This window comes from Haliotis rufescens, unplaced genomic scaffold (genome assembly GCF_023055435.1).
Source record: "Haliotis rufescens isolate VD_foot unplaced genomic scaffold, xgHalRufe1.0.p SCAF_64, whole genome shotgun sequence".
Classification (NCBI taxonomy): domain Eukaryota; kingdom Metazoa; phylum Mollusca; class Gastropoda; order Lepetellida; family Haliotidae; genus Haliotis; species Haliotis rufescens.
In genome coordinates, this window is record NW_025964355.1 from 2,114,313 (window position 1) to 2,139,066 (window position 24,754).

At 42.2% G+C, this 24,754-nt stretch overlaps 1 protein-coding gene across 2 annotated transcripts in view; it reads left to right on the forward strand.

Annotated features, from left to right (window-relative positions):
* The first annotated feature begins 11,471 nt into the window (after positions 1-11,471).
* Positions 11,472-24,754, forward strand: part of LOC124151723 (DNA ligase 1-like) — a 44,236-nt gene continuing 30,953 nt past the window's right edge. The window contains exon 1 of one of the 2 annotated variants that reach the window (XM_046524322.2): positions 11,472-12,653. In XM_046524322.2, coding sequence (XP_046380278.2) covers positions 12,571-12,653 — 83 coding nt within the window. In that variant the 5' untranslated portion in view covers positions 11,472-12,570. Of the gene's footprint in view, positions 12,654-19,534; positions 19,601-24,754 lie in introns of those variants that run through there. The other variant, XM_046524324.2, reaches the window with a different exon arrangement.

Genomic DNA, 24,754 nt, shown 5'->3' on the forward strand with positions numbered 1-24,754 from the left:
GAATCTAGACAAACTACTGGGATAATTGCTGTAATTATCAAACGTATAGTCTAATATACTTAAAATCAGAGTCTAACTCTGACGTAAGGCATGTTTCAAGTTTTGGCAACTTTAGAGATATAAATTGCGAAAACAATTTTGCGAAGGCACTACGCAGGCGGGATCAATTGCCATATCTGTGCTTGTAGACCTCAGCGGCTTGAAACCTTTTCCACAATTTATAACAGTTGGATTTGTCTGAAATATGTCCGAAAATGTTACCTTGTTTCGTTTTGTCGTCGTGTGTACATCAGAGTGCACTTCGTAAAGTTATGACAGGACAGGCCGACTGCCAACAACGGTCGTGACGTCTCGTAGACTAGGGTTAGGGTAGCTTCCCTTTGATAACGGACAGTTACTCTAGCGGTAAGACCGATGGATTGCCGCGACAGGCAAGGAGAAACAAATTGTGGTGGCAGTTGTTGTTTTGCTTCTATATAGTTATGCCACTATAAGAAACAGGTTTCAGTTGGAGCTATTTTGGCTACTGTCACTTAACGACTGAAACATCACTCACCTTCTCACCAAGGCTCGCTAAATACAATGTTTATTTCTAATACAAGATATCTACCATCCCCAAACACCCTCGCGTGAGAACCCCACAGAGACAAATTATTGATGCTCTGTTGTTTTCCGTTCACCAGTGTGCTGCAGCAATTTCATCATTTTCTTATCAAAGAGGATCTTGAAAACTCTGTTCACCTTAACCTAAGGAACAAACGTTGTTGTGAAAATATGCATGTGCGATGAGGTGAGGTGGGTTTTAATGTCGCGTCCAAGATTATTGCCCTTATATAGCGACGTGCATGCACGTGTGTGTGTGGCAGCTTGTACTAGTCCAGACTAATGCCTATTCTATGGTGCTAGCCCACTGAGATACCATGCCCCAGTCTGACATGAAAACCCCACTCAGACACGGTATAATGACTCCGAGCCAACCAGTCCTTGTTTTAGCCCCTTAATGCCGAACGCCAGGCAGGGTAACAGCAAGTACAATCTTTTAACTCTTTTGGTATGACGCTGAGAGGATCAAACTTTCCGCTATCCTGGGGGATACTCTACCACTACACCACGGAGGCGATCGATAACATACATATACCTTGTTGTATCCATGCATTTTTGTTAAATTAAAAAGTGAAAGCTTCTACTTCATCAGTTGAACAGACTGACAAGCAGGGGTTTGCCATGAGGAAAACATTTGATTCGATAAGATGATCACCATCCTGTCTGATATGAATCAGTATTGATTCAAGCACTTAAAAGGTCACATGCCGTTCGAACATATCATAGACGTGTTGCACACATTGTTAACTATTATTTTTCAAAGCTTGGCTCCATCCAACAATTCCTGATGTATACTCTTCACAAAATGTAGGGGATCAGGAACATAAGTGTAAGTACTAAGTATTAGAACAAAGATAAGTGTTAACAAAAAAACATCCTATACAAGAACCTTTTTTACTTTAAAACATGACATCTAAACACATCCGATAGTTCCGCACGCAGTACCACCATGCTCGTGTGTAGAGTGTCATTCCTGGTTTTTACGCTTTCAAGGAAGGTCGATTTTATTTCTGTGGACCATTATTTCTGTCAATCTTATTCATTCTGCTTATCACATAGTTGTGATTTACTTGATTTATTTCGTCGTTTGTGTATGAACTTCAGGCTAATGGCATGCTTGAAATTGGCAGAAGTCCGCGTTCAGTGGTCAGTTCCTTCAAAGTTTCAAAGTCTGTGATCAGCAGACTGTTCGGGTACTAAAAAACCCCAAATGTTGACAAGGGAATGAGATCAGGATCGATTGATCACGGTAACACACACACAATTTATCAACGTCTGTTGGTATAACGCGGCGAAGGGATCGAACCACCGACTTTCATTACGTACAGCGTTATGTTAATGATGTTGGTTGGTTGGTTTGTTGTTTAACGCCGCAATCAGCAATATTCCAGCTACATGACGGCGGTCTGTAAATAATCGAGTCAATCCAGTGATTGATATCATGAGCATCGATCCACGCAATTGGCATCGATGACAGGCATCAACCAAGTCAGCGAGTCTGACCACCCGATCCCGTTAGTCGCCTTTTACGACAAGCATAATCACCTTTTACGGCAAGCATAGGTTGCTGAAGACCTATTCCACCCCGGAATCTTCACGGGTCTGTTAATGAGGTAGTGAGACGATCTTCTCTAGAAGGCGTGTTCTTAGGCCTGCCACGACCGGGTCTCATTGCAACCCAACCCGTTTGACAGTCGAGAAATGCATCAGTGATTGTGAGTTCCCCTATAGGGCACACACTTTGTCTTCTGTGTGCACGTGCAACACGTGCTGTTCATGCATGATGGGAAATGTCCTTGTGAGTGAGTGAGTTGGGTTTAACGTCGCTTTTAACAGTATTCGAGTCATATCACGGCGTGTCAGCTTATTGTGGGAAGAAAGCCCGAAGTGATGCAGGTCTAAGACGTTTACCACTTCGGTGAAACCCACGAGCACAGGTATGGTGCTGACAAACCTAGAAACATAATCGGGGCGGACCGGAATTCGAATCCACAATCATAGGTTTCTGGCGTGCCCAAGGGACGCAACTCAGCACAGCGAATCGCGGCGCCTCAAACGACTGGGCCACCCGTGCCCCCGAAATGTCCTTGTGATTAGATGTTACGTTCAGATGCAACACCACAGTATCGTAAATGTACACTTCAAATATAGCTACATTCAAATCATTAGTTCCTATACCTTATTCTGTTGTATATAGATCGGGTCGTCTAGCACGGTTAACCGCATGTTATCATACCCCGACGAAGTAGATCGTTGCTCACGATATAAATCACTGGTTTGTCTGGTCCATCTTTGTTTATTTGAAGGCCGCCGTCATATAGATAGTATACTATTGAGTGAGGCGTTAAACAACGAACAAACAAACAAACCCTGCATCGAAAGGCAGACATATACAAATGCTAGTATGCATGAGTGTGCATCAGTTACGACCACTTGCGATAGCGGAAAACAATATTCGACAATGACTACTGAACTCTCAATTAGTGTATGACCAACACGTCCATTGTATGATTTCATATGTGGTTTAATTCGCCTCTTTTACTTCGAGGAGGCCAGTGAAGATCAGGGTAGAATAGATCTTCAGCAACCCATGCTTGTCGTGAGAGGCGACGTACGGGATCGGGTGGTCAGGCTCGCTGACATGATTGATGCATGTTATATCATCATCATCATATCCCAATTGCGTGGATCGATGATCATGACGTCAAAAACTGCTTTGTCGAATATTTACAGACCGCCGTCATATAGCTGGAATATTATTTAATGCGGCGTTAAGCAACAAACAAACAAACATACAAACTTCGAGGCAAAGGTTTTGGTTGTTTGCAAATGTAGTGGTCGGTACGCTTGTGTATATCGCCCCTGTTATGCATCATACTCCGCATTTAGCACCCCGCGCAAGCCGCCCAAATTGATAGAAAATATGCTGAGAGGCAAAGGAAAGATACCGAGTTTCTTTTATGTAATTGAAAATTGAGAGAACTGTTGTTAAATGTGATTTTGTCTATTTCACTATCACTCATTCCTGCAACAGTTTGTACAAAGTAATCTGTACCTGGGTACTGTTGTGTAAAAACATTACTGGTTCAATTAAGACTGGGGGTACAAAATGAATTTTCAGCCACATGACCACTACTATGTTTGAAATAGTGTAAATTTGAGCCGCAAAATGCAACTTTATTTATCTTTAAAGAAAAGATGTCTAAGATACCCATCAGCACTCTTATAATGCGAATGCCTTTTTTAACCTTTTAAACTTAAAAGTCCGCACGCAGAGCCACCACGCTCGTGTGTAGAGTGTCATTCCTGACTTTGACACTTCAAGGAAAGTCAATTTTATTATGTGGACCATTATTTCTGTCAATCTTCTTCATTCTGCTTATTGTACAGTTGTGATTTACTTGATTTCGTTCGTTGTTTGTGTACGAATCAGTGACACGGCGGCTGCAACTGACGGAGCGTCTACGGGCTGATGACATGCTGGAAACTGGCAGAAGTCAGCGTGCAGTGGCCAATGCCTTCAATGTTTCACAACCTGATATCATCAGACTATGGAACAGGTACCTCGAAACTCAAAATGTTGACGACAGGCCTCGTTCAGGGCGTTCCTGGTCAACGACAAGCGTATAGAATCGATTGATCCTGAACCAGGCTCTACGATATTGAGCTCAAACGGCGCATCAAATTGCTGTATATTTTCATCAGGCTATTGAAGTAGGAGTTGGACGATAAGATGTGTTTGTTTGTTTGTTGTTCATGGGTTGCTGAAAACAAATTCTAGCTCGGATCTGGTTTACCTTGATGTTTGTTTGTACAGGGTTTCTTTTTCGAATGTATTTCCGACGAAACACTTCGCTGTTTCCATAAACAGATTGTGTACGTTTTATTCTTTGCATGGAATCCTACAGCAGGCTTGCCATGGCGGGAAACACGTTTCCCAGACAACTGCCACGTAATCCTTGTTGGCACAGCGCAGATTGACTGAAGCGTCACTGAAATGTGTTGGACAGTCCATAGATACTTAACACTTTTTGCAAACCGTATACCATAAGCTGTCCATGCTGGCTTATCACGGAGGGAATACTCTGAATGTCACGGGCCGAAACATTCAAACTGCCCCCCCACACACACACACCTCCCCCCCCCCCCCCCCCCCCCCCCCACACACACACACCCCACACCCCACACCCCCAAAGCAAATATGTTTCTTTAAAAAAATGTCTTTACTTATAAGCAGCAGAATCTCTGCGCTTGTACACAGCAGACGTGATTCATAATTACATTAGTCATTTTGACTGCATTGTAGTTAAGTTTAAAAATATTTTATTCTCATGAAAAGGATTGGGCACAAGTTATCACAACTTAGAACGCCCTCCCCCATAGACTTACATGTATGCTTATTTACAGTTAATAAATTAAATGACAGAAAGGAAAGACAAGAAATAGAGAAACGTACATGTATGTACATTCACATTGCTCACTCAAACCTTTCTGTTTTCCTTATATATGTATGTACGTTCCTACAAATGCTTTCTTTCACATGATTAGGTAAAATTGCATTTCCAACTAGCATCAGGTCAATATTTACATCATAAGTTTCTTTCACAATTAACAATAGTGAGTGCATCGATTCGTTTCTAGCTGATTTAAATAAAGGACATTCAAATTTTACACGGGCTGCCACGTCGGCATTTTGGATCCTCATTTAAACCTTTTCTAAATAAGTCATTTTTTCATTCACTGTCATCTTAATTTTGTATGTATTATGTTAATTTTCCTTGGACTATATGAGAAATATGATGGAACTGTAGATCTATCTGTTCTTAAACTGGATTGTAATCCAGGAAATGTTTCAATATTCCTTTGCTAAGTAGGTAATGTATTCCACAATTTGATAGCGGATGGTATAAACGAGGGGTGTGAGCGAGTGAGTGAGTTTGGTTTAACGCCGCTTTTAACAGTATTCCAGTTTTATTGCGGCGTGTCAGCTTGATGTGGGAGGAAAGCCGAAATGATGCAGGTCTCGAGCACGGGTATGGTGCTGACAAACCTAGAAACATAATCGGGACGAACCGGGATTCGAACCCACAATCATAGGTTTCTGGCGTGCCCAAGGGACGCAACTCTGCACAGGGCACGGGTGGCCCAGTCGTTTGAGGCGCCGCGATTCGCTGTGCAGAGTTGCGTCCCTTGGGCACGCCAGAAACCTATGATTTTGGGTTCGAATCCCGGTTCTAGGTTTGACAGCACCATACCCGTGCTCGTGGGTTTCACCGAAGTGGTAAACGTCTGAGACCTGCATCACTTCGGGCTTTCCTCCCACACCTTCAGCTGACACGCCGCGATATAACTGGAATACTGTTAAAAATGGCGTTAAACCCAACTCACTCACTCACTCACTGATATACCCTCTACATGGCCAATCTTGTCGGCTAAGGATACACTGCCACACAGGAGGTACATCAAGCTGTATTCCCCGAGCGATAAGCAGTCAACGAATGTATCCTGTTTAACACAATTTGAAAACAATCGGAGACTGATGCGAAACGTTTATCTCTCGCCATATTGCCAGGTGCGACAGATGCTCACGTCTATCTAACGTAAATTTACACATAACACGACGCCGTTTCGCTCTTTTGCTTGTTTGTGTGATGTTTAAAGCCACGCTCAGCAATATTCCAGCTATATGACGGCGGTCGCTAAATAATCGAGTAGTGACCGGACAATTCAGTGATTGACAACATGATCATCGATCCACGCAATTGGGATCGATGACATGCATCAACCAAGTCAGCGAGCCTGACCACCCGATCCCGTTAGTCGCATTTTACGACAAGCATAGTCGCCTTTTACGGCAAACATGGGTTGCTGAAGACCTATTCTTCACCGGATATAGTTGGAATATTGCAACAAACAAACAAACAAAGAAACCGAACTCTTAGAACTATAACCGCGTAGACCAAAGACCCAAAGACAAACGAATAAGATGAACGCAAGAAGTCCGATGTGAAAAGTGAATCATGAATAATAAATAAGGGCTCTTATTAAGAACGCGATGTTTTTAGGTCGATGCCTTTGTTCCAATACTTCACGTATTTGTCTAGGCCTCCTGGTCATGTACCAGCAAATATCAGCATAACAAAACCAGAAGAAGACTGTGGGTCAACGCCATTTTTAGAACCATCGACGAATGTGTGTTATTATAAAAAGAAACCTTGTGATAACTCACGCTATTGTTCTTGCAGTTGTTTCTTGGCCAAGAATGTGTTGGCCATACTGAACGTTAACGCTAACCAAGTAAAACTTGCGCAAATATAGGTCATTGTTCAAAATTATTGAGAAATTATGTATCCACCACTACCTAGTTTAAGTCAGAGAAATCACTCGAATGTGGTGATTCCGAAAGTAGAATCAACAGATTCTGATCCTTCAGTACCACATCATAGGAAACAGGTGATGTTGCATTCCTTTTCCTGCTTGAACATTGCTCGACATAAATAGAAAGTTGACTATTGGAAATTTATAGTCATCCCTTTTGCCCTTGTCTGTTGGATATTTGGTGTGTGCATGGACCTGAATATTAAACACAAGAAGCGGTTTCACGGGGGGATTTCTTTTCTTGTTCAAGTGGGAAATCAGTGGGAGGGAATTGGTAATTTGAGTAGTTATACTATTGTTTATTTGACTAGTTATACTATTGGCCATTTGAGTAGTTATACTATTGGCTATTTGACTAGTTATATAGTATTGGCTATTTGACTAGTTATACTATTGGCTATTTGACTAGTTTTATACTATTGGCTATTTGACTAGTTATACTTTTGGCTATTTGACTAGTTATGCAATTGGCTATTTGAGTACTAGTTATACTATTGGCTATTTGATCAGTTCTACTATTGGCTGATCATACTTTTTTTCTTTTTCTTATTTTTCTTTCATTTGATATAATATGTCTAAATATGTCATACGAGTAACGCTACGAGAGAGGCCGATCTAAGTTGTGATAACTTGTGCGCAATCCTTTTTATGTGAATAAAATATGTTTTACTATTGTTATTATCAGGCGTTTTACTATAGTGAGGGAACGATTGAGTGAGTATGGGTTTACGCCGCTTTTAGCAATATTCGAACATCATCACGGCGGGTGACACCATAAATGGGTTTCACACATTGTACCCGTGTGGAATCGAACCCGGGCCATCGCTGTGACGAGCAAATGCTTTAACCACCAGGCTACCCCGCCGCCCCCTAAAAATATACTGTAAGTCTATTCAGTACCTATACGGTAACAATACTAATCCCAGTACATTGGTGATTTGGTTATTTGGTAATGCGCGTTTGGCATTAAACATCTTTTTTTTAAATTTATAACCAAATAAGGTAGTCAAACTGTTTGTCGGTTAGTTTGAGTAGACCCGATTAACCGCACTCTGGAACCGAGTGTGATCAGACAACCCCCGACAAGAAAATAGAGATTATTATGCGAGTATGTGTGTCACACTGATTTTACAAAACGAGTATCAGAATTTTTGTATTTCCCGAGGGAGAGCATTATGCATGAATTCTTACACGAGGTCCGAAAAATCAGTATGAGCTTTTGAGCTCCCCTTTAGAATAATGCACAAAGGGGATCGGGTGGTCAGGTTCGCTGACTTGGTTAATGCATGTCATCGATCCCACTTGCATGGATCGATTCTCATGATGTCAATCACGGGATTGTCTTGTCCAACCACGATTATTTGCAGACCGCCGTCATACAGCTCGTTTGTTGTTTAACGCCGCACTCAGAGAGAATGGAGATCATTTAGTTTTGGCGCCTAGCTCTGATGACATTGCTCACTTCCGACTTCAGTGTCACGCCCCCCATTATGAGACAAGGAGATGATACTGAGTGCTGGGTAAATATTGACATTGTAACGTTGTTAATGTTTTGTGTTTTGACAATATTATGGATTTAATATGTACTCAATGAAGAAGGGAGGATAGTTAAGTTTGCCAGTCTAAAAAAAGATTTGTTTATTTTATTTAATACTTTTTGTAATATTGTGTAAATAAACTAAAATGTCATTGACAAGCATTACATATTATCTTATACAGAGAGATCAACAAAACATCCAGGGATCAAGAGAGATCAACAAACCATTCAGGGATCTATAGAGATCAACAAAACATTCAGGGATACAATGAGATCAACAAAAAACCCAGGGATCAACAAAACATTCAGGGATCAACAAAACATTCAGGGATACTGAGAGATCAACAAAACATTCAGAAATACAGAGTGATCAACAAAACACCCGGGGATCAACAAAACATACAGGGATCAGCAAAACATTCAGGGATACTGAGAGATCAACAAAACATCCAGGGATCAACAAAACATACAGGGATCAGCAAAACATTCAGGGATACTGAGAGATCAACAAAACATCCAGGGATCAACAAAACATCCATGGATCAGCAAAACATTCAGGGATCAGCAAAAATTCAGGGATCAGCAAAACATCCAGGAATCAAGAAAACACCCTGGGATCAGCAAAACATTCAGGGATCAGCAAAACATTCAGGGATCAACAAAACATTCAGGGATACTGAGAGATCAACAAATCATTCAGGGATACAGAGAAATCAACAAAACATTTAGGGATCAACAAAACATTCACGGATCAGCAAAACATCCAGGAATCAACAAAACATTCAGGGATACAGAGAAATCAACAAAACATCCAGGGATTAACAAATCATTCAGGGATCAACAAAACATTCAGGGATACTGAGAGATCAACAAAACATCCAGGGATCAACAATACATCCAGGGATCAGCAAAACAACACTTATCTGCTGCTTATATGGAATAAACACCCACGATTGGATGATCAATAGAATAAGATTTACAAATATCACGGAGGAAACACCAAATACAATCTCCACTGTGAGCTGAACATTTGTGATCCGGATTAGAATAGATCTTCATGATCAGCAACCGATGCTTGTCGTAAGAGGCGACTAACGGAATTGCATGGTCAGACTCACTAACTTAGTTGATGCATAGTTTTGTTTTACATTTATTCAATTTTCCATCATATTTTACATTTCAATATCATACATAGAGTGTTCGTGGATTTGTTGTGACATTATTGGCATGTTTGTAGCATGGACAGATCAGATATCAGAGTTATACAGAGTTTCCAAATAATACATGTAGAGAAGACCAGAAGGCATGGAAACTTGCATAATTACAATTTACATTATGCAATACATTTTGTAATTTCATAATATCGAAGTATTTCTTAAATACTGGTTTTCTTTTTTTTATATTAAATGTGTACAGCATACATTTTGTCACCATAATTACTGCATTGAGTGAATTGTTATTCTCTTTAAATCCAAACAGTATGTGTTCATTTCTAAAGTTTACTCTCCCTTGTGTATAGTTTTCAAGCCAATCTGAGAGTTTCGCCCATCTATAAGCAGCATAGTGACAATTACATAATACATGAGAAATTGTTTCAGATGGTTCATTACACAATGAACAAACTGGCGATTCAACATATTCAATAATAAATAAATAACAGTTAGAACTTAAAAATATTATGTATAACTTTCAACTGAAACCATCTTAATTCAGAACTTTGTGTTCATCTTTTTGTCATTAGTGTAAAAGTTTGTCCACTCTGCATCTGCATAGTGTTTTTCAAGAAAATCTTCCCATTTACTGAAACACTTATGTTTTATTAATTTATGATTTATTAGGGCTTCATAAACTACCTTGCTTCCTTTCGTATTGTTTTTTTATACATTATATGGCAGTTTAGGCCTTTGGCAAACTTTAGCACAATGTTTTATATTGTTATTCTGTAATATACCAGACTATTGCTAATTTTACTCCTTGATAGGTAAAAAAGTCTGTCTTCAAACTGTATGTTTGTACAAATTCATCAAAATCATATAATTTCCCTGTGTCACGAATGAAGTCATTTATATATGCTTTACCCTTTTGATGCCGTTGTGGAAAATAAATAGATCATAGATTGCGTTATTGTGTTAGCATTGACTATCTTAACTCAGCAACGCATGAGAAACACAAAATGCAAGTAGAAGCACATCAACTGGACAGGGTCATGTTCTACCAAACTACCTCAGCGCCACAATTGTCGAAGGTCAATGCTACAGTTGGTCTTCAGCAATCCAGGCTCGCTGACTTGGTTGATGCATGCCATCTTGTCGCAATTGCGCAGATCGATGCTCGTGATAGAAATCACTGGATTGTCTGGTCCAGAATTGATTATTTACAGACCGCCGCCATATAGCTGGAATATTGCTGAGTGCGGCGTTAAACAACATACAAACAATGCTAGAGTATGTAACGATAACCTTAGCACTGAGATGGCTTGGTGGAAAATTGAACATGAACATGCTGAAGATGTTCCAGATGTTCCCCAAAAACATTGAGCAAATGAGTTGACCAGTCTGCAAGTTTCGGCGCACTTGTTATGACATTCTCTAACAGACTGAAACACACACTGTACAAAAAGCTACCGTGTGTCTTCTTCTTGCTCTGTTATTAACCTCCCAACTTCTCCCCATTCGTCAATTTGTACACCATTGTGATTCACTGACATTGGTGTAATAACAGACATGCTTATTGTGTACCTCTTGGGACAGTTCAATACATTCTATTGATCATAAAGTGATTTGTGATTGTTATCTACTAACATTTTTGTATGTATCGATGACAAGCAGAATCGCGGTATTGCATTCCCTAATTAAGTCACCACAATGGCAATGGCGTGTCTGACTACAACACTCCGCGTGGGGAACCTTGATGAAACAGAATGATAAAAGTAGAAGTGATAGATTTCTCTGAGTTTACCGAGCTGCCAGCGTCTAGAAGGATCAGAAGGAGTATTGTCCTTTCTACTTCTATAAAGAAGGGATTACCTAGCGTCCCCTTTGTCATGACAGTGAGGACATGAGGTCTTATATAGACAGGGGTCATGAAACTCTGGATTGACATACTGTTTGGCAGAAACCGACGCTACGTTGACATTGAATCTTTGTACGACCTTAGCTGGATCACTCGCGTCCTACTAGCTGTGTAGACTACACATGGTGTTTGAGGATTCTGTGAACTGATGAAGTTCTGAATTTAAGCATTCCATGGGGATGAGAATATTGATGAAGATATACGTGTATTTGAAACGTTGTGATATTTCTACACCTGGTTTAGGCGGAAGGAGACTAAGTATAACCCACGCAGCAGATCGTCATACGTGTTGTGTATGACTGGGCATGGATTACAGAGCAACATAAAACCCAACTGCTACAACTTTGTGATCTGAATATGTTGATACCTCCACCATTTGAATTGTATCAATTTCTACCAGCACTTCTTGGACACCGACAGGACACGTATCGGGCTGTTCCGGGACACATGTAGACCACCATCCTGTATAATGGTGTAGTTGATGACACTGTACCTATTTCTGGCCAGTAGATACTCAATGTGTCCATGGATCGCTGTTCATGTTTCAAAACAAGAACAGCACACCAGGCTATTGACAAGGCCTTCACATAAAACATTCTTACGGCCAGTTGCGTTTCGGTGTATTAACCAGCTAACGTGGTATCGGAGACCAGACCTGAATGACAGCTGCAGCCACAGATCTAAAACTCTTTATATAACATGGATCATTGACTCGGCTGATAAGCAAAGTTTCCCATTAACGCGTCTATTTTGAAGCATGTCACTGCCGTGCCCAAGACAGAGTGTGAATATAATCCTGTATGCTGAATTTGTTTCATTCTAACAATCCATGCATCTGAATTAGTTAGAGTACAAATAGAGAGAGTACAAGCTGTGCTATGCTACAACGTATTGTATTGACGGATATTTGATATTACCGATGATGCACATGTTGTCGGTGCTGTAGACGTTACCGGCGTTGTGAAGGATGTGAGGTTAAGATGACCCGGCACGTCAAGTTCAGCCAAAAGACTACCTATCATCAGGAGGACTTTAAACTCCCTAACATCCTCATCAACAACAGGTGAGTCGTTGTGGTAGCCTTCGTCTTCGTCGTTGTCAACGTCTTAGTGTAAATTGTAATCGTTGCTATATTAGTCGTCATAGTTAAAATGGGGTTTAACGTCGCTCTCAAGATTATTGCACTTATAAGCAATATTTATGGTTCCATGCCGCAGTTTAACATGAATACCCCACTCACTCACAGTATACTGATGCCGAGCCCGACCAGTCCTTGTTTTAGCCCCTTAATGCCGAGCGCCGGACAGAGTAACAACAAGTACCATCTTTTAACGTCTTTTGGTATGACGCGGCCGGGGATCAAACCCTTCCGCTCTTCGTGACATTTTGAATGAAAGGAATTAAAATGAAATTCGTTGTGTAATCACATCTTTTGGCATCAAATGGTATGCCACGGCCAGGGGATCGAACCATCGACCTTCTGATATTCGGGCAGACGCTCTATCCACTAGACCAAGGAGGCGGTCAAAGCAGTTCTAATGGGGACAGATAGTAACTGCTGTAACAAGGACATCTAGCAGCATCAGCGGTTCTTGTACTTGAACATCATCATAATCGGGGGAACAACGTCGACGTCGATATCGTCAGCATGGTGACCAGGGTTCGAATCTCCACATTGTTGGAAGAACATTTTGAATTTTTCCCACCGTGATTTGGCTAGAATGTTGTATAACAGTGAAAATCAAAGACTGAAATGTGTGCGTGCGTGCGTCCATGCGTGCGTGCGTGCGTGCGTGCGTGCGTGCGTACATGCGTGCGTGCGTGCGTGTTCTAGTCCACCGAGATACCATGCCGCAGTTTGACATGGGTACCCCACACAGACAAGTTGTAGTACCTCAGCGCCAACCAGTTCTTGATTTATCCCCTTAATGCTGAGCGGCAGCCAGGGTAGCAGCACCTACCATCTTTTAACGTCTTTTAGTATGACACGGCCGGGGCCTGAACAGAACCCAGCTCCTTTAACCCGACATCGCTCCAATGTTTACATTTCACGGGAACCGTCGACATCAAATACAGACTGCGTGATAGTTTTACAGCAAGATCCACTGTTATAGAACATACATTAGGAAGTCAACAGGCTTGTTGACACAATATACTAACTCAATAAATATAAAATACATAAGCCGCTAGTCATTTCTACAAGTCACGTGTCCGCGCCGCAAACAAACAGTCGTTGCCATGGCTGCACTGCAGTCCTAATTCTACCTTTATCGTGTCGATCAAACAATTATAAGAAAGAGAAACTGCTCAATGAAATATGCACTCCTCAACCATGAACAAGCAAGGAACTGTCGCCTTGACTGACGGCCGATAACACTGAACGGCTCCACCCCACAGCATGGGGCTGTTCTAAACATATAGTTACTACCCTATGCGGGCGTGTAGTGTTACTGCTCGCGTGTAGTGTAACTGCTAGTGCCTGTGGGTATTCTTCTGCGTGGTCATATTGTGATGGTCGAGATAGCAGCGCGTATTACGAGCAATTAACAGGTTGCTAAGGCTTTGTTGTTTGTTATAACGGGGTTAAATATTTTAGTTTATGGGTGAAATCCCAACCTGTCATTTTATTTTTAAAAAATATGATAAAGGGCTTTGTAAGCAGGTGCTACCTTGCGTTGCTGTGAGCTGCAATAGACATACTCATACTACCTTATACGTGAATTCAAATTCTGATAGGCTGAGACGCATTCTGTTATTTTCAATGTACCCTGCTAACATGTGAGGCACATTTCTTATGCTACCAACTCGAATTGCCGAACTGTTGGCATCACATTTGCAACATACTAACCGCAAATTTGTATCTCGAATTAATGATACCATTTTGCGGATATTTACGATGTTTTCCGAATGAAATAGGTCTAGGGGGGATAACTCTAAGTTTGTTTTCTGTCGTCTGCTGTAAATGCTTAACTGTGGTATTCTTAACAATTCGGACCATTGCAGATCTGCAATATAACTAGGTGTCCGGTAAGATACATTCGTTGTCCAGCGGTCCCCCGGGTGGCAAGGGATGATGTCCCCCTCCATCTGACACAGAGGCTACACCGACCCCGGATATCATCTGCCGTGTGCTACTAGTATCAAATACCATACATGTATGTTGCATGTCGTATTTACATGGTACAGTAAACTACGGTTATAACAAACTCAAAGGGACCACAAATTTTAGTTCGTAATAACCGTAGTTCGTTATAAACATATATACAGCATATATACAGCAAATGGCCGGGACCAAAAAAACAGTTCGTTTTATCCGCCAGTTCGTTATAAGCGTGTTCGTTATAAACGTAGTTTACTGTATATCCTTCATGGCGTATATTTTATGTTATACATCATAATATTATGAACATAAAATATTAGCGACAAAACTAATCCCAACTTTCCATTATCATAACAGTCCATTGTACAATTCCGACTCTATAATGAGAATGTGTCCGCGAATCACAATCAAAATGTGAAGATACCACGTGTTCGCGAAAGGTGAGCATATCCTGCCCCATCGGTAGAACCCATCACAAACACATGCAAAGGCAGGTCAAATGTGGCATCAGACATCCCTGTGTTCAGGTTAAGCATAGCGTATGTTACATCGTGTATTTCAGAGTAAGGGATAACCATTTCCGAACTTAATAAAGATAAATTTACAAATGTATACAGTTAAACAATAATAGACTATATTAATTATGTAATCAAAAGTAAATCCAAATCCAAATTTCTCTTGTGCTTTAATTTTATTTCAAACAACAAAGCTGCTTGTACCAGAAAGGACCGAGGCCAGTTTTAAAAATAGTGCAAGGCAAAGTAACAACAAGTACCATTGTTTAGCGTCTTTTGGGGATCGAACCACCGACCTTCCGCTCTCCACAAGCGCTCTGCTCAGCACAGCGCGGAGGCGGTCAAATATTAGTAGTTCTTACATTTAATACATCTTCCCATGGAGAAAACACAAGTATAATCAACTCCTAATATGTAATACATCATACAACGTTTAACTAATGGCGATTAAGTCGAGCTATAGTTTAGTAACAAACGGTGTATCCTGAAATAAATATATAGTATTAAAGGTTAAATCAGCTACTGTAGATATTCATTCGGCTTTCCATTAACTTCACCCCACACGGTTCGACAGTTGCTTCTAATTGTCAATGTTGAAACACAAACGACGACGGATAGTTTAAAGCAGTTATTTATTGTTTAATCACAATCATTCGGACATTCGACCGCATGAAGCATTTTACCATGACATCGAAGAGGCATTTCCTGTTTTATCAATGCTTTAATTCTGTGCGAGTTTCAGTTGGCTTGATATGAGTTAAACCTTGCCTATTTAAACTGAAGATGGCTAAATCGCTTGCTCTGGCATGGGTTAACATTGAATGACTTCTCTAACATGAGGTAGGATAACATGGATTAACATGCTCTGACGGGGGTTAACATGGACTGACGTGCTCTGACGGGAGATAACATGGACTAACTTTCTCTGACGGGGTCAACATCGACTGACTTGCTCTGATGGGGGTTAACATGGACTGACTTGCTCTTACGGGGTCAACATGGAATGACTTGCTCTGACGGGGGTTAACATGGACTAACTTGCTCTGACGGGGGTTAACATGGACTGACTTGCTCTGATGGGGGTTAACATGGACTGACTTGCTCTTACTGGAGTTAACGTGGACATATTTGCTCTGACGGGGGTTATCATGGACTGACTTGCTCTGACGGGAGATAACATGGCCCGACTTGCTCTGACGGGGGATAACATGGACATACTTGCTCTTACTGGAGTTAACGTGGACATACTTGCTCTGACGGGGGTTAACATGGACTGACTTGCTCTGACGGGGGTTAACATGGACTGACTTGCTCTGATGGGGGTTAACATGGACTGACTTGCTCTTACGGGGTCAACATGGAATGACTTGCTCTGACGGGGGTTAACATGGACTGACTTGCTCTGACGGGGGTTAACATGGACTGACTTGCTCTGATGGGGGTTAACATGGACTGACTTGCTCTTACTGCAGTTAACGTGGAAATATTTGCTCTGACGGGGGTTATCATGGACTGACTTGCTCTGATGGGGGTTAACATGGACTGACTTACTCTTACGGGGTCAACATGGAATGACTTGCTCTGACGGGGGTTAACATGGACTAACTTGCTCTGACGGGGGTTAACATGGACTGACTTGCTCTGACGGGAGATAACATGGCCCGACTTGCTCTGACGGGGGATAACATGGACATACTTGCTCTGACGGGGGTTAACATGGACTGACTTGCTCTGATGGGGGTTAACATGGACTGACTTGCTCTTACGTAAGTTAACATGGACATACTTGCTCTGACGGGGGTTAACATGGACTGACCTGCTCTGATGATGGTTAACATGGACTGACTTGCTCTTACGTGAGTTAACATGGACATACTTGCTCTGACGGGGGTTAACATGGACTGACTTGCTCTGATGGGGGTTAACATGGACTGACTTGCTCTTACGTAAGTTAACATGGACATACTTGCTCTGACGGGGGTTAACATGGACTGACCTGCTCTGATGATGGTTAACATGGACTGACTTGCTCTTACGTGAGTTAACATGGACATATTTGCTCTGACGGGGGTTATCATGGACTGACTTGCTCTTACGGTGTTAACATGGACATACTTGCTCTGATGGGGGTTAACATGGACTGACTTGCTCTTATGGGAGTTAACATGGACATATTTGCTCTGGCGGGGCTTAACATGGACTGACTTGCTCTTACGGGAGTTAACATGGACATATTTGCTCTGACGGGGTCAACATGGACTGACTTGCTCTGATGGGGGTTAACATGGAATGACTTGCTCTTACTGCAGTTAACGTGGAAATATTTGCTCTGACGGGGGTTATCATGGACTGACTTGCTCTGATGGGGGTTAACATGGACTGACTTACTCTTACGGGGTCAACATGGAATGACTTGCTCTGACGGGGGTTAACATGGACTAACTTGCTCTGACGGGGGTTAACATGGACTGACTTCCTCTGACGGGAGATAACATGGCCCGACTTGCTCTGACGGGGGATAACATGGACATACTTGCTCTGACGGGGGTTAACATGGACTGACTTGCTCTGATGGGGGTTAACATGGACTGACTTGCTCTTACGTAAGTTAACATGGACATACTTGCTCTGACGGGGGTTAACATGGACTGACCTGCTCTGATGATGGTTAACATGGACTGACTTGCTCTTACGTGAGTTAACATGGACATACTTGCTCTGACGGGGGTTAACATGGACTGACTTGCTCTGATGGGGGTTAACATGGACTGACTTGCTCTTACGTAAGTTAACATGGACATACTTGCTCTGACGGGGGTTAACATGGACTGACCTGCTCTGATGATGGTTAACATGGACTGACTTGCTCTTACGTGAGTTAACATGGACATATTTGCTCTGACGGGGGTTATCATGGACTGACTTGCTCTTACGGTGTTAACATGGACATACTTGCTCTGATGGGGGTTAACATGGACTGACTTGCTCTTATGGGAGTTAACATGGACATATTTGCTCTGGCGGGGCTTAACATGGACTGACTTGCTCTTACGGGAGTTAACATGGACATATTTGCTCTGACGGGGTCAACATGGACTGACTTGCTCTGATGGGGGTTAACATGGAATGACTTGCTCTGACGGGGATAACACGGACATATTTTCTCTGACGGGGGTTAACATGGACATATTTTCTCTGACGGGGTTAACATGGACTGACTTGCTCTTACGGGAGTTAACATGGACATACTTGCTCTGACGGGGGTTAACATGGACTGACTTGCTCTGATGGGGGTTAACATGGACTGACTTGCTCTGATGGGGGTTAAAATGGACTGACTTGCTTTGACGGGGTTAAAATGGACTTGCTCTGAAGAGGGTTAAACTGGACTGACTCGCTCTGATGGGGGTTAACATGGACTTGCTCTGACGGGGGTTAAACTGGACTATCTTGCTCTGACGGGGGTTAACATGGACTGACTCGCTCTGACGGGGGTTAAATGGCCTGACTTGCTCTGACGGGGGATAATATCGACTGACTTGCTCTGACGGGAGTTAACATGGACTGACTTGCTCTGACGGGGGTTAACGAGGACTGACTTGCTCTGATGGGAGTTTACATGGACTGACTTGCTATGACGGGGGTTAGAATGCACTGACTTGCTCTGATGGGGGTTAACATGGACTGACTTGCTCTGACGGGGGTTAACATGGACTGACTCGCTCTGACGGGGGTTAACATGAATCGCTTTGACACGGGTTAATATGGACTGAGTTGATTTGACGTTAGGTTTAAGCTCTGATCATGATTAACCTTTACTGATTTATTCTGACTTGGATACATTAACCTGCTTCAGAAACAACTGCGTTGACCGGCAAGGACACATTGTGTCCCCAAAACATGAACTTTTAAAGATATTTTCGTTGGCCTATAAATCATACGTAACGACTTCAAGAAATGTGTGTAAATGAATATCATCAGATTTCGATCTAAAGACTCACATTCTAAGAGCGTTGTTTTCAAACCAGATATTTTTAAACAATACCCCCAGTAGTCTTTGTTGCGACAACTAAGCGCCTCGCTGCTCATGATGTTAGCGTTCCATTAATACCCCCTCGTTAGGTTTCTCAGCTTTATCCCACTTCGCAACAAAAGACACAGGTATACAATTATTTATCCTTCGAGTCAAAGAAAATATTAGCGTATATAAACATGTAGTGTCAACAAAGCGTAAAGCCAGTGACCCGTGATAACACATGGCTACGTTGGGGGAGACGCACATATTTATATTGTGTATACTATATACTGGGTATACGTGCAGGTGAGAGGAATGATGGGGGATTTATTGCATCTGGATATTGATAAGTATCTGCCGTTTATGCAGGACAGTCCCAAGTAAGTACTGTGTTGATCAGAACTAAATGTGTATTTTGTAATATCTGAATAATGAATATTTATAAGAAGAGAATTTATGGATGTTAACTTCTTTATTATGAGGAACACAACGTTTCGGAGTATATGCTTACTCTTTCATCAGGTGACTGAAGGCCATGAGGCAGAGAGGCTATATATGTACACGTATGACAACAAAATTAATAAGATAAGAAAAGATGGAAACAAGGGAAGAGAACAGATGATTGGCGCTGATCGGTGATTAGCAATAGACAATGGAAGCTAACACTTTACAGTAATTGCGCTGGTAGTACGGAAGCCAGCACTGAGGTATCCAATACCCCGTTCACATGCACAACATTTACTAATGTAAGTAATTTTGCACATGTGTAACTATACTCACGTGTGTATATGTAAATTTACTATGCGTTCACACGAAAATTAACTTAGGTGTTTAAACAAAGTATATATGTAAATTGTGTAAGGCAGACATATTCGTCAGTCTGTATACGACTTTCAACACGAAACAGGTTGTGTTCCAGTCAAAGTTGAATGAGAAGAGTTACTTCACCGAAAATCCTCGCGTGAATCAGCATGTGTTTGATTTAATTTGTACACAAAGTTTTTACTCCTTGAAACCAAAAGAAAACACTGTCCGCTCAACTCTGTATATACGATATAAAAGTTGGCAACTGTTGACAATTTGTTTGGTGTTGGCAAAAGAACAAAGTTAACGTTGATAAGATCATCCTCTTACGTTAACATAAACGTTCACATTGCAACATATACACACAGTGCAAATTTACATTTGCACCTGCTCCAGACATGCAAATTTGCTCCTGGTGTAAATATACACACATGAGTAAACATGTTCACATGACAACTATACTCACGTTCGTATTTTTACACACGTATGCACATGTACGCACATATGTATAGAGGCGCATGTGAACGGGGTATAAGACAGGTTAATGGGCTTTGAGTGGCTTCCATACTATCAGTGCTAATTACTGTAAAGTGATGGCTTCAGTTGTCTATTGCTAGACACCTATCAGCGCCAATTATCTATTGGCTTCCCTTGTTAGTTTCCATCTTTTGTTATCTTATCAATTTTCTTGTCCTTACATGTACATCTAGATGCTCTCTGCCTCATGGCATAGAAAACTTCAAGGCCTTAGGCGTATTCTTAATAAAAACGGAACTAATAAAACGCATCTAAAAACACAATAACCTAACAAATCAAAATCACATAAACAAACAAACATCCACCATACCCAGCTCCCTTAGTTCTCCTCCCCAATCCCATCGGCATCTATTCCAAATCTCAAAATTCCCAAATTCTATATAAGCAACCCCTAAAACCCCCCTCTTGGGTTGCACAGACCACCTTCGCCCCTTTCGGAAACACATTAAATGGCCTGGCCGGGCCCGTGTGCGAAATACGCATCAGTCGGAAAGCGCACGTTAAATCTCCAAAGTAAGTAAGTAAGTAAGTCATGGCATTCATGCACATAATGAAGGAGAAAGCATGTACTCCGATACGTTGTGTTCCTCATAATACAGAAGTTGACATCCATATATTCTCTTCCTTATGTGTAGCTCTTCTCAATGCATTTCAAAGACCTAATGAATATATATTAGTTTGATAAGCATGTCTCAGAAGTTGGTGGATGACAAAGTAGACACAACTTATGGATAACATCTTTATTTATGGGGTGTCCTCAGATCTTTATTTAGCGGGAGTGAGAACTAAGATCTGGTTTTAATGAGATTGACCTACCCCAGTAGTATCAGTAGAACACAATACGTGTATTTTGCTAGGGGCGATGGACTAGCATGTTTCAGAGAGCTCGTTCTTCACACCGAAGTTCCGTGTTCATTTCTCCACATGGGTTGTAAGTGTTCACGGGGGCACGGGTGGCCCAGTCGTCTAAGGCGCCGCGATTCGCTGTGAAGAGTTGCGTCCCTTGGGCACGCCAGAAACCTATGATTGTGGGTTCGAATCCCGGTTCGCCCCGATTATGTTTCTAGGTTTGTAAGCACCATACCCGTGCTCGTGGGTTTCACCGAAGTGGTGAACGTCTGAGACATGCATCACTTCGGGCTTTCCTCCCACATTAAGCTGACACGCCGTGATATAACTGGAATAATGTTAAAAGCGGCGTTAAATCCAACTCACTCACTCACTCACTCTAAGTGTTCCCAACCGTGATAATGCGGAAATAGTGCTTAAAGCCATGTCAAACAATATCCACTCACAATTGTTCAGCAGCTCCATTAGTACGTTGTGGAGTACAGACGACCGCGGATAGACTGACCATTCCATTATATTAATGTACCCCGCTAACATGTAACGTACATGTTCCCCGCTCGAATTCCCGAACTGTTGCCATTCCATTTGCAACACCAACCGCAATTTTGTATCTTGAATTAATGATGTAAGACGCCACTCTCCAGATATTTAAAACACATTCCGAAAAAAATTAGTTCGACGGGTAATAACTCGAGGTTTGTTTTCTGTATTCTGCTATTTTGCCTAACTGTGGTATTCCTATATATTCGAACCAAAGCCTACATGCATAAGACATACCTGCCATAATATTTAGGTGTGCGGTAAGATAAATCGTTGTCCACCGGTTCCTCATATCGTTATATAAGTGCAACATATATACGCGACATTAAACACCATTTCCCCTCACCAGTAGCAACTGTAGAACATACTACATGCATTCTGCTAGCGGCGATGGACTAGCGTGTTTTATAGCAGGCCATGTTCAGTTCTCTACATGGGTACAGTGTGTGAAGCCCGTTCTTGATGTTCCCCTTTGTGAGGTGATTTGAGGTGAAATTGGGTTTAACGTCGCGTCCAAGATTATTGCACTTATATTGCGACGTGCATGCACGTGTATGTGTGTGTGGCTGCTTGTACTGGTCCGGACTGATTTATAGTGCTAGCACACTGAGTACCATGCCGCAGTTTAATATGAATACCCCACTCAGACACAGTATATTGACTCAGAGCCGACCAGTCCTTGTTTCAGCCCCTTATTGTCGAGCGTCAGACAGGGTAACAAGTATCATCTTTTAACGTCTTTTGGTATGACGCTGCTGGGGATCGAACCCCGGACCTTCCGCTCTCCGGGCGGACGCTCTACCATTAGACCACGGAGGCGGCCGATGTTCCCCTTTGTGATAATGCAGAAATATTGCTTAAGAGATGTTTAAACAATACTCGCTCACTACTGTTCAGCAGAGGTTGTTAGTGTCGATCATCGTCTAGGCCTGATAGGGAAGGTCAGTAACAAATATGGGGGCACGGATGGCCCCGCAGTTCGCTGGCAGAGTTGCGCGGTTTGGGCAGAAACCTATGATTGTGGGTTCGAATCCCGGTCCGCCCCGATTATGTTTCTAGGTTCGTCAGCACCATACCCGTGCTCGTGGGTTTCACTAAAGTGGTAAACGTCTAAGACCTGAATCACTTCGGACTTTCCTCCCACATTAAGCTGACACGCCGCGATATAACTGGAATACTGTTTAAAGCGGAATTAAACCTACAAAACAAATGCACATGATGATGTCCTTGAACTGAAATGTCCACCGGGAACTGTCCAGTGTCATGCCGACATAGAGCAAAGCTAATCACCAAAGTATTGTCCTGAGCTCTACACAAAGTGTTCCCGATCAAAGCATCGTGTGAAAAGACATACTGGTCACAACGCATGCTAAAAAGCATTATGAGGCATTAAAACGTCTGGTTTATTTGTTCTTGGTGTTTTGCGTGAAATGTTGTGAAGGTAGCTTGTGGTTGGCTTCAAGGTTAGCAAAACAGTACGCAAGACAGCATAAGTTAGTTGTGTACACGGTTAGTGTATGTAGGTGTCCGGACAAGGTGGTGTGATCTGTGAACACCAGTAACAGGGGACGAGAACGGATGAATCGATGCAGCTTTAACACCGGGTGTCAAGACAAGAGGTAGGCCATCAAGTGGAGGACAATGATATTTACACCTCAATGTTTGTACAGTTCATACTGTCAGGTCAGTTCGGGTCAGGTCAGGTCAGGTCAGGTCAGGTCAGGTCAGGTCAGGTCAGGTCAGGTGAAATGGGGTTTAACGTCGCGTTCAAGATTATTGCTCTCATACATGCGTGTGTGTGTGCGCGTGCGTGCGTGCGTGCGTGCGTGCGTGCGTGCGTGCGTGTGTATGTGTGGTGGCTTTTTTTACTAGTCCGGACTAATGCCGATTTAATAGTGCTAACCCACTGAGATTCCATGCCGCAGTTGAACATGAACCCCCAGACACAGTATACTGACTCCGAGCCGACCAGTACTAAGTAAAATTACAAATTCGAATTGAGTGGCGTTGAGTTGAATTGCGTTCGGTTGGATGCGTGAGTCAATAAGTGTATAGTTGAGGTGAGTTGAGTACACAACCCAAGGTCACGGTGCCGGTAGCTGTATCTAGATGTTTGTTTGTTGTTTAACGCCGCACTCAGCAATATTCCAGCTATATGACGGGGGTCTGTAAAGGATCGAGTCTGCACCAGACAATCCAGTGATTGATATCAACCAAGTCAGCGAGCCTGACCACCCGATCCCGTTAGCAATTTCTTATTTGTTTCATTTTCACCCACCATGGGTGTAAACATTCTTTTACCCGGCAGTTTATGTTTACATTACATACATATATTTATATATGTCACGTCATACGAATTCAAAAGAAAGTCACCTTTCCTAGGTATAAGAAAAATTATCTGTCACTGGACAACTTGGTATCTCAAACAATCTCGCGCGGCGAAGCGAGAGTTGACGTGTTTATGAAACAACACAAGCAGGTTTCTAGGATCCGTCGCTGTGCTGTGATTGTGTTGTAAAGGTGTTCCGTGTGACGTCCCCGGGGCCGTGACTACCGTAGCGTAAATCCATAATAGATCACCCTACCCAGTCCCCAGACACAATACACCCTTACAATGACGATACTGGGGGAGGGGGAAGGGGAGGGTTGGGTGTCGGGGGAGGGGGCACATACTGCGTTGTGTAACTACTGAACCAATGTATGTAGTTTATATATTGATTCCACATTCAAGCGGGATGCAGCTCTGTAGAAAAAGGGGCTGTACATTTTTTAAGGGAAAAAAGGTCTTCTTAAAATATAAAAAT